The 13492-nt window shown below is 39.9% G+C and overlaps 1 protein-coding gene across 2 annotated transcripts in view; it reads right to left on the reverse strand.

Moving 5' to 3' along the window:
- The window catches only part of INTS7 (integrator complex subunit 7), a 94747-nt gene that overhangs the window by 10337 nt on the left and 70918 nt on the right, over positions 1-13492 (reverse strand). For both annotated transcript variants that reach the window (XM_015117294.3, XM_015117288.3), the window contains one exon: positions 2207-2339. In XM_015117294.3, the coding sequence (XP_014972780.3) occupies positions 2207-2339 (133 nt within the window). The remainder of the gene's footprint in view (positions 1-2206; positions 2340-13492) is intronic.

A 13492-nucleotide genomic window follows, 5' to 3' on the forward strand; every position in this document is an offset into this window, starting at 1 on the left:
GTTGGAGTGCAATGGCGTGATCTCGACTCACGGCAACCTCCACCTCCCGTGTTCTAGCAATTCTCCTGCCTCAGCCTCCCAAGTAGCTGGGATTACAGGCGCTTGCCATCATGCCCTGCTAATTTTTGTAGTTTTAGTACAGATGGGGTCTCACCATGTTGGGCAGGCTGGTCTTGAACTCCTGACCTCAGGTGATCCGCCCACCTTTGCCTCCCAAAGTGCTGAGATTACAGGCATGAACCACCATGCCCGACTGGGAAATGTTTTATTAACCACTCCTTATATGACAGCACTGTGCTAGGCAATGAACATTATTTCATTTAAACCTCACAGTAATCCTATGACGCAGGCATGTTTTCTACTTCATATAAAAGGATGTTAAGTAATGTGACTAAAGTCACAGAACTGCTGAGCGGAATGCCAGAATTTGAACCTAGTTCTGAATGAGCATAGGGCCCTTTTCTCTGTACTGTCTTCTGCTGGGCAGAAAATTCCCATTCCATTATATTCAATTCCATCAAAACCAAGTTTCTGTTTATCATCTATTTCATTTTTTAGGATGGAGCTTAGAGGAATATGAAAATAACCACTGTCTCACACAGATGTGTGTATTTCTTTCAAAGATTGTCTTTACGCTCTCTCTTAGCAAACAATGTCACTGTCAAACAGCTGTCAATTCGGTTCAGTAAATACTATTGACAATTTTACATGGAAAGCAGTATGTCAAGGGAATTGCCCCTCTTTAGATCTAACCTAACTCTTTAATGACACATCCTATTTATTCTAAAATACTTGATAAAGCAAGAAAGTACAGAATGAGAAGAGAAGCAGAAGAGAAACTCTCCAAGGGGTAAAGTTCAAAGGCTGGGAATTGTGGACTGAATGTTTGTGTTCCCCCAAATTCGTATGTGAAAGCTGTAACCCCCAAGGTCATGGCATTTGGAGGTGGGCCCCCATGATGGGATGAGTGTTCCTCTGTTCTTTTTCTTTTTTTTGAGACAGAGTCCTCGCTCTGTTGTCCGGGCTGGAGTGCAGTGGCATGATCTCGGTTCACTGCAACCTCTGACACCCGATTCAAATGATTTTCCTGCCTTAGCCTCCTGAGTAGCTAGGATTACAGGTATGCGCCACCATGCCCAGCTAATTTTTGCATTTTTAGTAGACTCAGGGTTTCACCATGTTAGTTACACTGGTCTCAAACTCCCGACCTCGTGATCTGCCCGCCTCGCCCTCCAAAGTGCTGGGATTATAGGCGTGAGCCACTGCACCCGGCTGGGATGAGTGTTCTCCCAGAAGAGGAAGAGTGACCCGAGCTCTCGATCTCTCCCTACCATGTGAAGACACAGTGAGAAGGTGGCTGCCACCAGGGCCAGGAAGAAAGCCCTCACCAGGAACCGAATCTGCCGGCACCTTGATCGTGGACTTCCCTGACTCCAGAACTGTGAGAAATAAATGTCTGTTGTTTAAGGCACCAAGCCTATGGCATTTGTTATAAAACCTGAGCAGAGTCACTAGGGAATGGTCAGACAGGGAGGAGAAAATTTGGGTGAGAATGTGTCAGCCTGTCCTATGACTGGTAAATCAGGGGAGAAGATTTAATAAAGGGTGAGCACTCTGAGAATTTCTTAGGAAGTGCCAAAGGCAGCAGAAATTCAGCAGGCTAAAGGCTGAAGAGTGTACTGAAAGACATTACTGTCATCACCTGGTAGGAAATGATTCATTGCCAGTCAGACAACAAGCCCAGTTCTTCCTGTTTCAATTGGCCAGTGGTTCTCCCAACCATAGCAGCATGACAGAATCACCTGACTGCATGTAAAACTACTAATGCCTGGGCCCCAATTCCAGAAATTCAGAGTTAACTGGTCAGGGGTGAGGCCTGTATATTCATGTATTCTTTATAAAAAGCCCTCAAATGATTCTAATGTGTAGCCTGGGTTGAGAATTATTGTACTTCAGTTAAATTGTTAAAAAAAGAAAAAAGTTTTATTTGTATTCTGTAGCAGCTAGAGATGTGGTAAGTGCTTTCATGGATTATCTCATTTACTCCCCACTACAATGCTGTGATGTCGGTATTAACCCTGTTTTATAGATAAGGAAACAAGCACAGAAAGGTTAATTTGTTGAACTCACAGAGTTAGTAAGCGCCATAGATATATGAAAACCCACATCCATACAATAAAAGCTCAATAAAACAAATGCCACTTGCCATATAAGAAACAGGGGTATACTTCCGATTGAGTGATTCTACCTCCTCCAAGACATGATTATATACAGACATCATTCTTCTTTCATATTCACTATCAGCATGGGCTGTTCCAGTAGATCCATATTCCTGGAAACTGAAGTAAAGGTCAATATTCATTAATCCATCAAAATAGCATGGCTATTTAATACCTACATGTATCAGGTACTTTCAAATATTTTCATTTAATTTTTAAAATCATGAAGTTATTTCCATTTATAGGTGAGAAAATTGAGGCTAGGAGAGGGTAAGTAGTTTGCCTACAGTCATACAGCTAGGAAATGGCAAACCAGAATTCAAACCCAGGTCTGACTTCAAGTTATGTAATTCTTAATCTCTTTGGTTGCCAGGAAATATGACAGTGTTTTACTGCCATAGGTGAAAGAGACATAAAGACATCTGAAAAGGGGACTATCAATAAAGCCAGCAGATAGGTGCCAAACTATCAATAAAGATATATAATAACAGGTTAGATACATAAATAACAGGTTAGAACATGGAGGAATGTCACAGAAGAAAATAGTCTTGAACATATCAGTAGATGAGTAAGACAGGTAAACTCTGGAGAGATGGAAAGTACAGGACATTCATGGCTAGAGATATGGCATGAATCTAAAGCATGGAGATGAAACACACAGGCATGTTCAGAAGACAGTTTGTATACACAGCATGGCGGGATAAGTTTAACCTAGATTTCTTCCTTTTTCTTCTACTGCTTCGAACCCCTGCAAATTTCTGAAAATATTTCTAAGTGAAAAAAGGCATTTCTAACTAAACTTTTAAAAATACAATGTAGGTAATTTAAATATGCTGGGCATAACACTACTCTTATTATTCCCTACTATCATTTTAATGCCTACTATGTAGAAGGCATTTCAGCCAGCTATTTTATATATATTAGTTCATTTAATCTTCACAACTACTCTGGGAAACAGGCCTCATTATCTACCTATAGTTTATGCATACATGGCTCACTGGGATGATATACATTCACAGAGCTAGAAGTGACTGGTAAGGGATTCATGTTCACATTTGCTGGGCTCCAAAGCTCTGTTTCCTGCTCTTTACTATATCTTAAGTTCTATTAAGACAAGAACCGAAGCTCATTTGTATGATGGACTTTAAGGACAACTAAACTACATAAAAGACTTCCATTTTTTTTGCTAACAAAACAATTCCATTTCTGGCGGTAGGCAACCACAGATTTGCTTTTTATCTCTGTAAATGAGATTTGTTTCCTAATAGTTCATATAAATAGAGCCATACAATACATACTCTTTTGTGTATGGTGTGGGGTAAGGAAGATTATTTTTTCCCTTTTATATATTTAGTTGTTCTAGCACAATCTGTTGAAAAGACTATTCTTTTCCCATACAATTATCTTGGCATCTTTGGCAAAAATCAATTGACTACGTGAGTATCTATTTCCGGACTCTCCGTCCTACCCTTAAGCCATCATCACATTGTCTTAATTACTGTAGTTTTATATTAAGTCTTGAAACCAGTAGTTAAGTCTTCCCACTTTAGTTTTTCTCATTTATTTTGCAATATGGTGAAGTACTTAAATTGATTTTCTAATGTTAACCCAACGTTGCATTCCTGGGATAAACCCTATTTAGTCTTAATGTATTATATTTACATATATTGTTGGACTGAACTTTTGTTAAAAATTTTTGTCTATGCTAATGAAGAGTATTTAAATTTGTCCTATTCATCTAAGCAAATTTCTTTGCACAAAGTTATTCTTTCCTTATGCTTTTAATATCTGTTAAGATTTGTATTGATGCCATCATTTTATTTCTACTATTAGTGATTATTTTTTCTTGCTCAGACTAGTTTTATCAATTTTATTAATCTTTTCAAAGAACCAGCTTCTGGTTTCACTGATTTTCTCTATTGGCTTCTTTCACAGCATGTTTTTGAGGGCACTCATGGTTTCTGTATGACTTGCTGAATGATCAACAGGTCATTCATCTTCATTACTAAGTAGCATTTCATTTGTGGATATACTACAATTTATTTATCCATTAGCCTACTGAGAGACACTTGGATTTTTCCAGATTTGTTATTATGAATAAAAATGCTATGAACATTTGTGTATATGTCTGTGTGGAAACATGTTTTCCTTTCTCTTGGGTAAAATAGTAGGAGTAGAATTGGTGGTCATATGATAAATGTATGTTTAACTTTATATGACATTGTCAAACAGTTTTCCAAGTGGCTATATCATTTTGTATTCCCAACAACGTATTAGTATGAATTCAAGCTCCTCCACATCTTCACCAACGTAGGGTATTGAAGGTCTTTTTAATCTTAGCTGTTCTAGTGGGAGTAGTATCTCATTGTGTTTTTAATTTCCCTAATGACTACTAATGTCAAGCACCTTTTCATGTGCCTATTGGGTATTAACATATTTTCTTTTTTGAAGTGTCCAAAACTCTTATCAGTTTTTTTTTTTGAGACAGAGTCTCGCTCTGTCGCCCAGGCTGGAGTGCAGTGGCACAGTCTCGGCTCACTGCAAGCTCCACCTCCCGGGTTCACGCCATTCTCCTGTCTCAGCCTCCTGAGTAGCTGGGACTACAGGCGCCCGCCACCACGCCTGGCTAATTTTTTGTATTTTTAGTGGAGACAGAGTTTCACCGTGTTAGCCAGGATGGTCTCGATCTCCTGACCTCGTGATCTGCCTGCCTCGGCCTCCTAAAGTGCTGGGATTACAGGCGTGAGCCACCACGCCCTATCCTCTTATCAGTTTTAAAAAATTGGATTGTCAGCTGGGCATGGTGGCTCATGCTTATAATCCCAGCACTTTGGGAGGCCGAGGCGGGTGGATCACCTGAGGTCGGGAGTTTGAGACCAGCCTGGCCACTATGGTGAAACCTCAACTCTACTAAAAATACAAAAATTAGCTGGGCATGGTGACGCATGTCTGTAATCCCAGCTACTCGGGAGGCTGAGGCAGGAGAATCGCTTGAACTCGGGAGGTGGAGGTTGCAGTGAGCCAAGATTGCGCCATTGCACTCCAGTCTGGATGACAGAGAGTCCGTCTCAAAAAAAAAAAAGAAAAAAATCGGATTGTCGAGTTGTGTGGTGTTCTTAATAAAACAATGTCTAATAAAAGTCTTTTGATAGAATATGTTTTGAAAATATTTTCTTGCTGTCCATAACCTTTTCCATTTTTTAAATGACATATTAACAAAAGCAGATTTAAAAGTTTAAATCCAATTCAGCAAATTTTTCTCTTATGGTAACTGCTGTTTGTGTCCTAAGAAATCATGACCAACCTCAAGATCATGAAGAGGTTTTCCAATGTAGTCTTCTAGAAAGTCTGGAGTTTTATATTTTGGTCTATGATTCATTTGGAATTAATTTTTGTGTACACTGTGAGGTAAGGTTAAATTTTTTCCACTATATAGATATCTAGTTATTTGTTTCTAATTCACTGATAACAGTCTTTCTTATTTGCATCTTTCTAATTATTCTGGGTTTAATTCGCTTTCTTTTCCTCACTTCATAAAGTAGAAACTGGGATTATTGATCTTAAACTTTCTTTTATACATATAAGCATTTAAATCTATAAATTTCTCCATAAGTTCTTCTTATCCCACAGGTTAGCTGCATCCCACAAGTTTCATGGTATGTTCTCATTTTCATTCAGCTTAACATGTTTTCTAATTTCCTTTGTAATTTCTTGACCTACTGGATTTAGAAATGTTGTTTAATTTCTAAATACTTGGAAATTTTTCAGAAATCTTCTTTTCTAATTTAATTATATCAGATAACATATTATTTTATTTCAATGCTTTAGTATTTATTGAGACTTGTTTTAAGGCCCAGCATACGGTTATCTTGGTAAATGTTCCAAATGCACTTGAAAAGATGTATGCTGCTGCAGATGCTGTATAAATGTCAATTAGGTAAAGTTGGTTGACAGTATAGTTCAAGTTGCTCTATAAATTACCTAGAAGGAAGTGGTGAAATCTCCAACTACAACTGTAGATTTGTGTATTTCTCTTTCAATTCTGTCAGTTTTTTCTTTATATATTTGGAAGACCTGTTAGTAGGTCCATAATACTGAGGATTATGTCTTCTGGATGAATTGATCCTTTAATCATGAAGTGTACTTCTTTCTCACTGGCAACAGCCCCTATCTTAAAGTATACTTTGTATAATATTCATATGGCCACTACAGCTTTCTTAGGAGGGTTTGCATGTTATGTTATATCCTTTTCCATCTTTTTATTTACTGTTAACCTATGTCTTTACATTCAAAATGGATTTCTTGTAGTAAGCATATAGTTGCATTTTGCTTTTTTTTTTTTTTTTTTTGAGACAGAGTCTTGCTCTGTCACCCAGGCTGTAGTGCAGTGGCTCTATCTCGGCTCACTGCAACCTCCGTCTCCCAGGTTCAAGTGATTCTCCTGCCTCAGCCTCCCGAGTAGCTGGGACTACAGGCGCATGCCACCATGCCCAGCTAATTTTTTTTGTATTTTTAGTAGAGACAGGGTTTCACCATACTGACCAGGCTGGTCTCGAACTCCTGACCTTGTGATCTGACCCCCTCGGCCTCCAAAATTGCTGGGATTACAGGCATGAGTCACTGCACCTGGCCGCATTTTGCTTTTTAAATCCAGTCTATCTTTATTTAGAGTAAGACCATATATATTTACTGGTATGACTGGATTTAAGGGTACCATCTTTTGATTTGTTTTCTACTTTTTCTATTTGTTTCTGTTCCTGTTTTCCTCTTTCTCTGGTCTCTTTTGGATTAACTAAGTATTTTAGTATTACACTTTATGGCTCTACTGGCTTGTTTTATTTCTTGGTGGCTGCTCTAGAGTTTAAAATATTCACCCTCAGTTTATCAGAAGTTACTATCAAAAGATATACTACTAAATGTAAGATTCTTACTACTATATCCCCCTGTTGTCTTACTTCATATATTTTACTTCTATATGTTATAAACTCCTAAACATCATTTTTGCTATAAATGGTCAATTATCTTTTTAAAAATTGAAAAAAATTTACCATTTGTAATCCTCCTTATTCAGTTTTGTAGGTCTGAGTTTCTATCAGAAATAATTTTCCTTCAGCCTAAAGAACTTCCTTTAACATTTCTTGTAGTACAGACCTGCTGATGGCATTTATCAGATTTTTTTTCTGAAAATGTCTTAATTTAACCTTAATTTATTGAACGGTATTTTTCCTGAATATAGAATTATAGGTTAACATTTTTTTTTCCAGGACTTTAAAGATGTTGCTCCAATTGTCTTTTGGCTTGCAATATTTCTGATGAGAAATCAGTAGACATTCTGATCTTTCTTCCCTTCTAAATATTTTCTTCCCTTTTAAATAATACCTTCTCTTTAAAAAAATTTTCCCTTTATCATTGGTTTCCAGGAATTTCACTGTTACGTGTGCCTTGCTCTAATTTTATGTTTTCGCTGCTAGAGGTTCATTAAGCTTCTTGGCTCTGTGGGTTTATATGTTTAATTAAATATAAAAGACTTTTAGTCATTTAAATATTTTTCTGTTCCCCCTTTCCCTCTTTCTAGGATTCCAGTTACATGCATATTAGTCTAAATGACATTACTCCACGGGCCAGCTTTGACTCTTCATTTTTTCAGCCTTTTTTCTTCCTCTGTTCCAATTTGGGTAGAGAAATTTAAACTGCTTTGTTGATTATATTCTCTTTGAGGGAACTGATATTGGAATCTCAGGCCTTACTAGATTGAAATTATAGATAATGTAAATGTAAGAGCTGGGCAAGATGGCGGACTAGACGCAGCCTGGTGGAACAGCTGCCACCAAGGGACCAGGACGACTGGTCCTCTCCTAACAGATATTTAGAGGGAAGAAACTAAGGGTGGACAGAGGAAAGACACAGAAGCTGGGCTGAAGGGGAGGAAGCTGGGAGGGACCCCAGCATGGGGATATCGCACCAGGGGAACAGTGACTTGAACTGGCAAAAAACAACCAGCTACTGCAACGGGCCTCTGGAATCCTGGCAGGAGGAGATTCCTTGATCACTATGGACACTTGAGTTGGCACAGAGGGCTGCTTAGAGAAGTGTTAGGGGCCGTATTCTAGCCAATGCAGAGTCCAGAGTGTTTGGTGTGTGAGCATCTGTAGTGGAATATGGCCAGGGGCACCCATCCCTCTAGGCTTAACTTGCTGACTTGCTTTATAGGAGACTTTATCCCTACTAAGGGAACTGTCAGACTTCAAGTCTACAGGGCAGTCTTGAAGATCAGATGGGGCCAGTCCATCTGGCCTTTCCTGGGGCCCCAACCTGGCTGTGCCTGCTTGCAGTGCAGCCTTGGGTGTCCTGGGGAGCCTGCATCATAGCTCCTGTGCTGGGGGACTGCGCCTAACTGGTAGTGAGTTCCAGCACAGCAGCCCGGCTTGTGGACACGTGCCAGCTCACCTGCTCCCTCCCCATACTGGCAGCTTTCCCTGGGCCCATGGCTACCCCCCAACGCTGCTTTGCCAACGTGTGTGCATAGGCAGATCTTGCCTCCCCAGTCCCACCAGTGCACATTCACCCTGCCCTGCCACTGCTGCTGGTGTGAGTGCATTCTGCCCCCATTACACTTGCATTACTGCTGTTCCATTTGGAGCTCCTGTGCCAACATTGCCCTGGGAGTGAAACTAGGCATGAAAAACAGTGGACCTTCCCCTGCCCTAAGTGGCTACCTCCACCTGCACAGAGGGCACACACAGTTCTGTGTCCACCAGCGCCACGCCCCTATGCTTATACTACCACTAGTGCCATGGCACGCACAGTCACTAACAAGGCTCCCCTGCACCCCACCGGTCAGCCGTGCTGCCTCTGCTGCTGCTGTGAAGGCCCACACAAAGGCTGGCATCCCAGACCTGCTAGCATCCTGCCACAGTGGACAAGTGTGCATCCCGTTATGCTGCTGCTGGCATGTGCAACTGAGGATGGATCCTACTGCCATCATCCTAATGAAACGCTTTGGCTGGCACCACCCATTGGACTGTAGGAACCAGTGGCCCTGCAGTACCTTGGCCCCTACCCAGTGCAATCAATTCCTAGCCTGAAGGAGCCAGAGAAGAAAGTTGAGGCTCATACCAGCCCTCCAGAACAGGCAGTCCTGGAGTTATGAGCTGAGCCTTGGCTCCCCAGAATCTTCCAGAAATGAAGCCAGTTGACTAAATCCACTTTATACCACAACCAAACCCTCAAGGTCATCAAATAGGATTAAAAAAACCATAACAACAACAACAAAAAAACATGCAAAGGACAGCACCTTCAAAGACTGAAGGACCATCAGCCCACAAAGATGAGAAAGAACCAGTGCAAGAACTCTGACAACTCGAAGAGCCAGAGTGCCTTCTTTCTTCTGAATGACTGCACTAACTCTCTAGCAAGGGTTCTGAATTGGGCTGAAATGGCTGGAATTACAGAAACAGAAATCAGAAAATGGATAGGAATGAAGATCATCAAGAAGCAGGAATACATTGAAACCCAATCCAAGGGAGCTAAGAAGCACAATAAAATGACACAGGAGCTGACAGACAAGAATAGCCAGCATAAAAAAGAATGTAACCAACCTGATAGAGTAGAAAAACACACTGCAGTAATTTCATAATGCAATTCTTAAAATTAATTGCAAAGCAGACCAAGCTGTGGAAAGAATCACAGAGCTTGAAGACTGGCTTTCTGAATAAGACAGTAAGACAAGAATAGAGAAAAAAACACTTTGGGAGGCTGAGATGGGTGGATCACTTGAAGTCAGGAGTTTGAGACAAGCCTGGCCACCATGTTGAAATCCCATCTTTACTAAAAATAAAATAAAAACAAATTAGCCAGGTGTGGTGGCGCATGCCTGTCATCCCAGCTACTCGGAAGGCTGAGGCAGGAGAATCACTTGAACCTGGGAGGCAGAGGTGGCAGTGAGCTGAGATCGCGCCACTGCACTCCAGCCTGGGCAACAGTGAGACTCTGTCTCAGAAAAAAGAAAAAAATAATAGAGAAAAAAGAATGAAAAGGAATGAACAAAAACCCTGAGAAATATGGGATTATGTAAATAAATGGAATCTACAACTCACTGATGTCCCTGAAAGATAAGGGGAGAATGGAAGCAACTTGGAAGACATATTTTGGGATATCATCCATGAAAATTTCCCCAACCTAGAAAAAGAGGCCAACATTCAAATTCAGGAACTGCAGAGAACCCCAGTAAGATACTTCACAAGGTCATCCTCGAGACATATAATCATGATTCTCCAAGGTTGAAATGGAAAAAAATAAATAAATAAATAAAAAAGGCAGCTAGAAAGGTCAGGCCACCTACAAAGGGAAGTCCATCAGACTTAACAGCAGACCTTTAAGCAGAAATCCTACATGCCAGAAGAGATTGTGGGCCAATATTCAATTTTTTTTTTGAGAGAGTCTTGCTCTGTTGCCCAGGCTGGATTGCAGCAGCACGATCTTGGCTCACTGCAACCTCTGCCTCCCGGGTTCAAGAGATTCTCCTGCCTCAGCCTCTCAAGTAACGGGGATTACAGGCATGTGCCACCACGCCTGGCTAATTTTGTATTTTTAGTAGAGACGGGCTTTTACTATGTTGGCCAGGCTGGTCTCAAACTCTTGACCTCAAGTGATCCTCCTATCTCGGCCTCCCAAAGTGCTAGGATTACAGGTAGGAGCCACCTCGCCTGGCCTCAACATTCTTAAAGAAAAGAAATTCCAACCAAGAAATTCATATCTGGCCAAACTAAGCTTCATAAGTGATGGAAAAATACAATCTTTTTCAGACAAGCAAATGCTGAGGGAATTTGTCATCACCAGACCTGCCTTATAAGAGCTCTTGAAGGAAGCACTAAATATAGAAAGGAAAGACCAGTCACTACAAAAACATACTTAAGTACACAGACCAGTGAGACACTCACTGTAAAGCAACCATACAAACAAGCCTGCATGATAACCAGCTGCTATCATGATCCATACATCAATACTAACCTTTAACGTAAATTGGCTAAATGTCCCAATTACAAGGCACAGATTGGCAAGGCGGATAAAGAACCAAGACTCAATGGTATGTCAAGAGACTCATCTCACATGCAATTACATCCATGGGCTCAAAATAAAGGGATAGAGAAAAATCTACCAAGCAAATGAAAAATAGAAAAAAACAGCAGTTGCAATCCTAAATCAGACAAAACAGACTTTAAACCAACAAAGATTAAAAAAAAAAAAAAAAAAAAAAGACAAGGGTATTACATAATGGTAAAAGGTTCAATTCAACAAGACCTAACTATCCTAAATATATATGTACCCAACACAGGAGCACCCAGATTCATAAAGCAAGTGCTTAGAGACCTTCAAAGAGACTTAGACTCCCACACAATAATGGTGGGAGAATTCAACACTCTATGACAGTATTAGATCATTGAGGCAGAAAATTAACAAAAATACTCAGGACCTAATCTAAGCACTGGATCAAATGGACCTGATAGACATCTACAGAATTCTCTATCCAAAAACAACAGAATATACATTCTTCTCATCACCTCATGGCACATACTCTAAAATCAACCACACAATTAGACACAAAACAATCTTCAGCAAATGCAAAAGAACTAAAATAATAACCACTTTCTTGGACCACAGCACAATAAAATTAGCAATCAATACCAAGAAAATCGCTCAAAGCCATATGATTACACGGAAATTAAATAACCTGCTCCTGAATGACTTTTTGGCAAGTAATGAAATTAAGGCAAAAATCAAGAAGTTCTTTGAAACTAATGAAAACAAAGAAACAACATACCAGAATCTCTGGAACATAGCTAGTATTAAGAGGGAAATTTACAGCACTAAACACCTACATCAAAAAGTTAGAAAGACCTCAATTTACAAAACAACATCACAACTAAAAGAACTGGAGAATGAAGAGCAAGTCAACCCCAAACCAGGAAGACAAGAAATAACCAAAATCAGAGCTGAACTGGAGACTGACACACAAAAAGCCATTCGAAAGATCAACAAATCCAGGAGTTGGTGTTTTGAAAAAAACATTAATATCTATTTGATAGACAGTTAGCAAGACTAATAAAGAAGAGAGAAGATGCAAGTAAACACAATTAGAAAAAACAAAGAAGATATTATCATTGACACCACAGAAATATGAACACCTCTATGGACACAAACTAGAAAATCTGGAAGGAATGGATAAATTCCTGAACATATACGCTCTCCCAAGACTGAACCAGGAAGAAACTGAATCCCCAACGAGATCAAAAATGAGCTCTGAAATTCAATCAGTAATAAATAGCCTACCAACCAAAAAAAAGCCCAGGACAAAATGGATTCACAGCCAAACTCTACCAGGTATACATAGAAGAGTTGGCACCATTCCTACTGAAGCTTTTCCAAAAAAATTAAGGAGGAGGGACTCCTCCCTAACTCATCTACGAGGCCAGCATCACCCTGATACCAAAACCTCGTGGGGATAAAACAACAAAAACCTCAGGCCAATATCCCTGATGAACATTGATGCAAAAATCCTCAAAAAATACTGGCAAACTGAACCCAGCAACAAATCAAAAAGCTTATCCACCACCATCAAATAGGCTTTATCTCTGGGATGCAAGGTTGGTTCAACACATCCAAATCAATAAATGTGATTCATCACATAAATGGAACTAGAGACAAAAACCACATGATCATCTCAATCAATGCAGAAAAAGCTTTTTGATAAAATTCCATATCCCATTATATTAAACTCTGAATAAACTAGGAATTGAAGAAACATACCTCAAAATAATAAAAGCCACCCATGACAAAACCACAGCCAACATCATACCGAATGGGCAAAAGCTGGAAGCATTCCCCCTGAAAACTGGCATAAGACAAGGATGCCCTCTCTCACCACTCCTATTCAACACAGTATTGGAAATCCTGGCCAGAGCAATCAGGCGAGAGAAAGAAATAATGAGCATCCAAATAAGAAGAGAGGAAGTCCAACTATCCCTGTGTGCAGACATTATACTATATATAGGAAAGCCCATAGTCTTGGCCCACAACCTCCTTAAGCTGATAAACAACTTCAGCAAAGATCCAGGATACAAAATCAACATAAAAAGTCACTAGTATACCTATATACCAATAACAGTCGAGCTGAAAGCCAAATCAGGAATGCATTCCCATTCACAACTGTCACAAAAAGAATAAAATACCCAGGAATACAGCTAACTAGGGAGGTGAAAGCAAAACACTGCTCA

The sequence above is a fragment of the Macaca mulatta genome, chromosome 1, assembly GCF_049350105.2.
Source record: "Macaca mulatta isolate MMU2019108-1 chromosome 1, T2T-MMU8v2.0, whole genome shotgun sequence".
NCBI lineage: Eukaryota > Metazoa > Chordata > Mammalia > Primates > Cercopithecidae > Macaca > Macaca mulatta.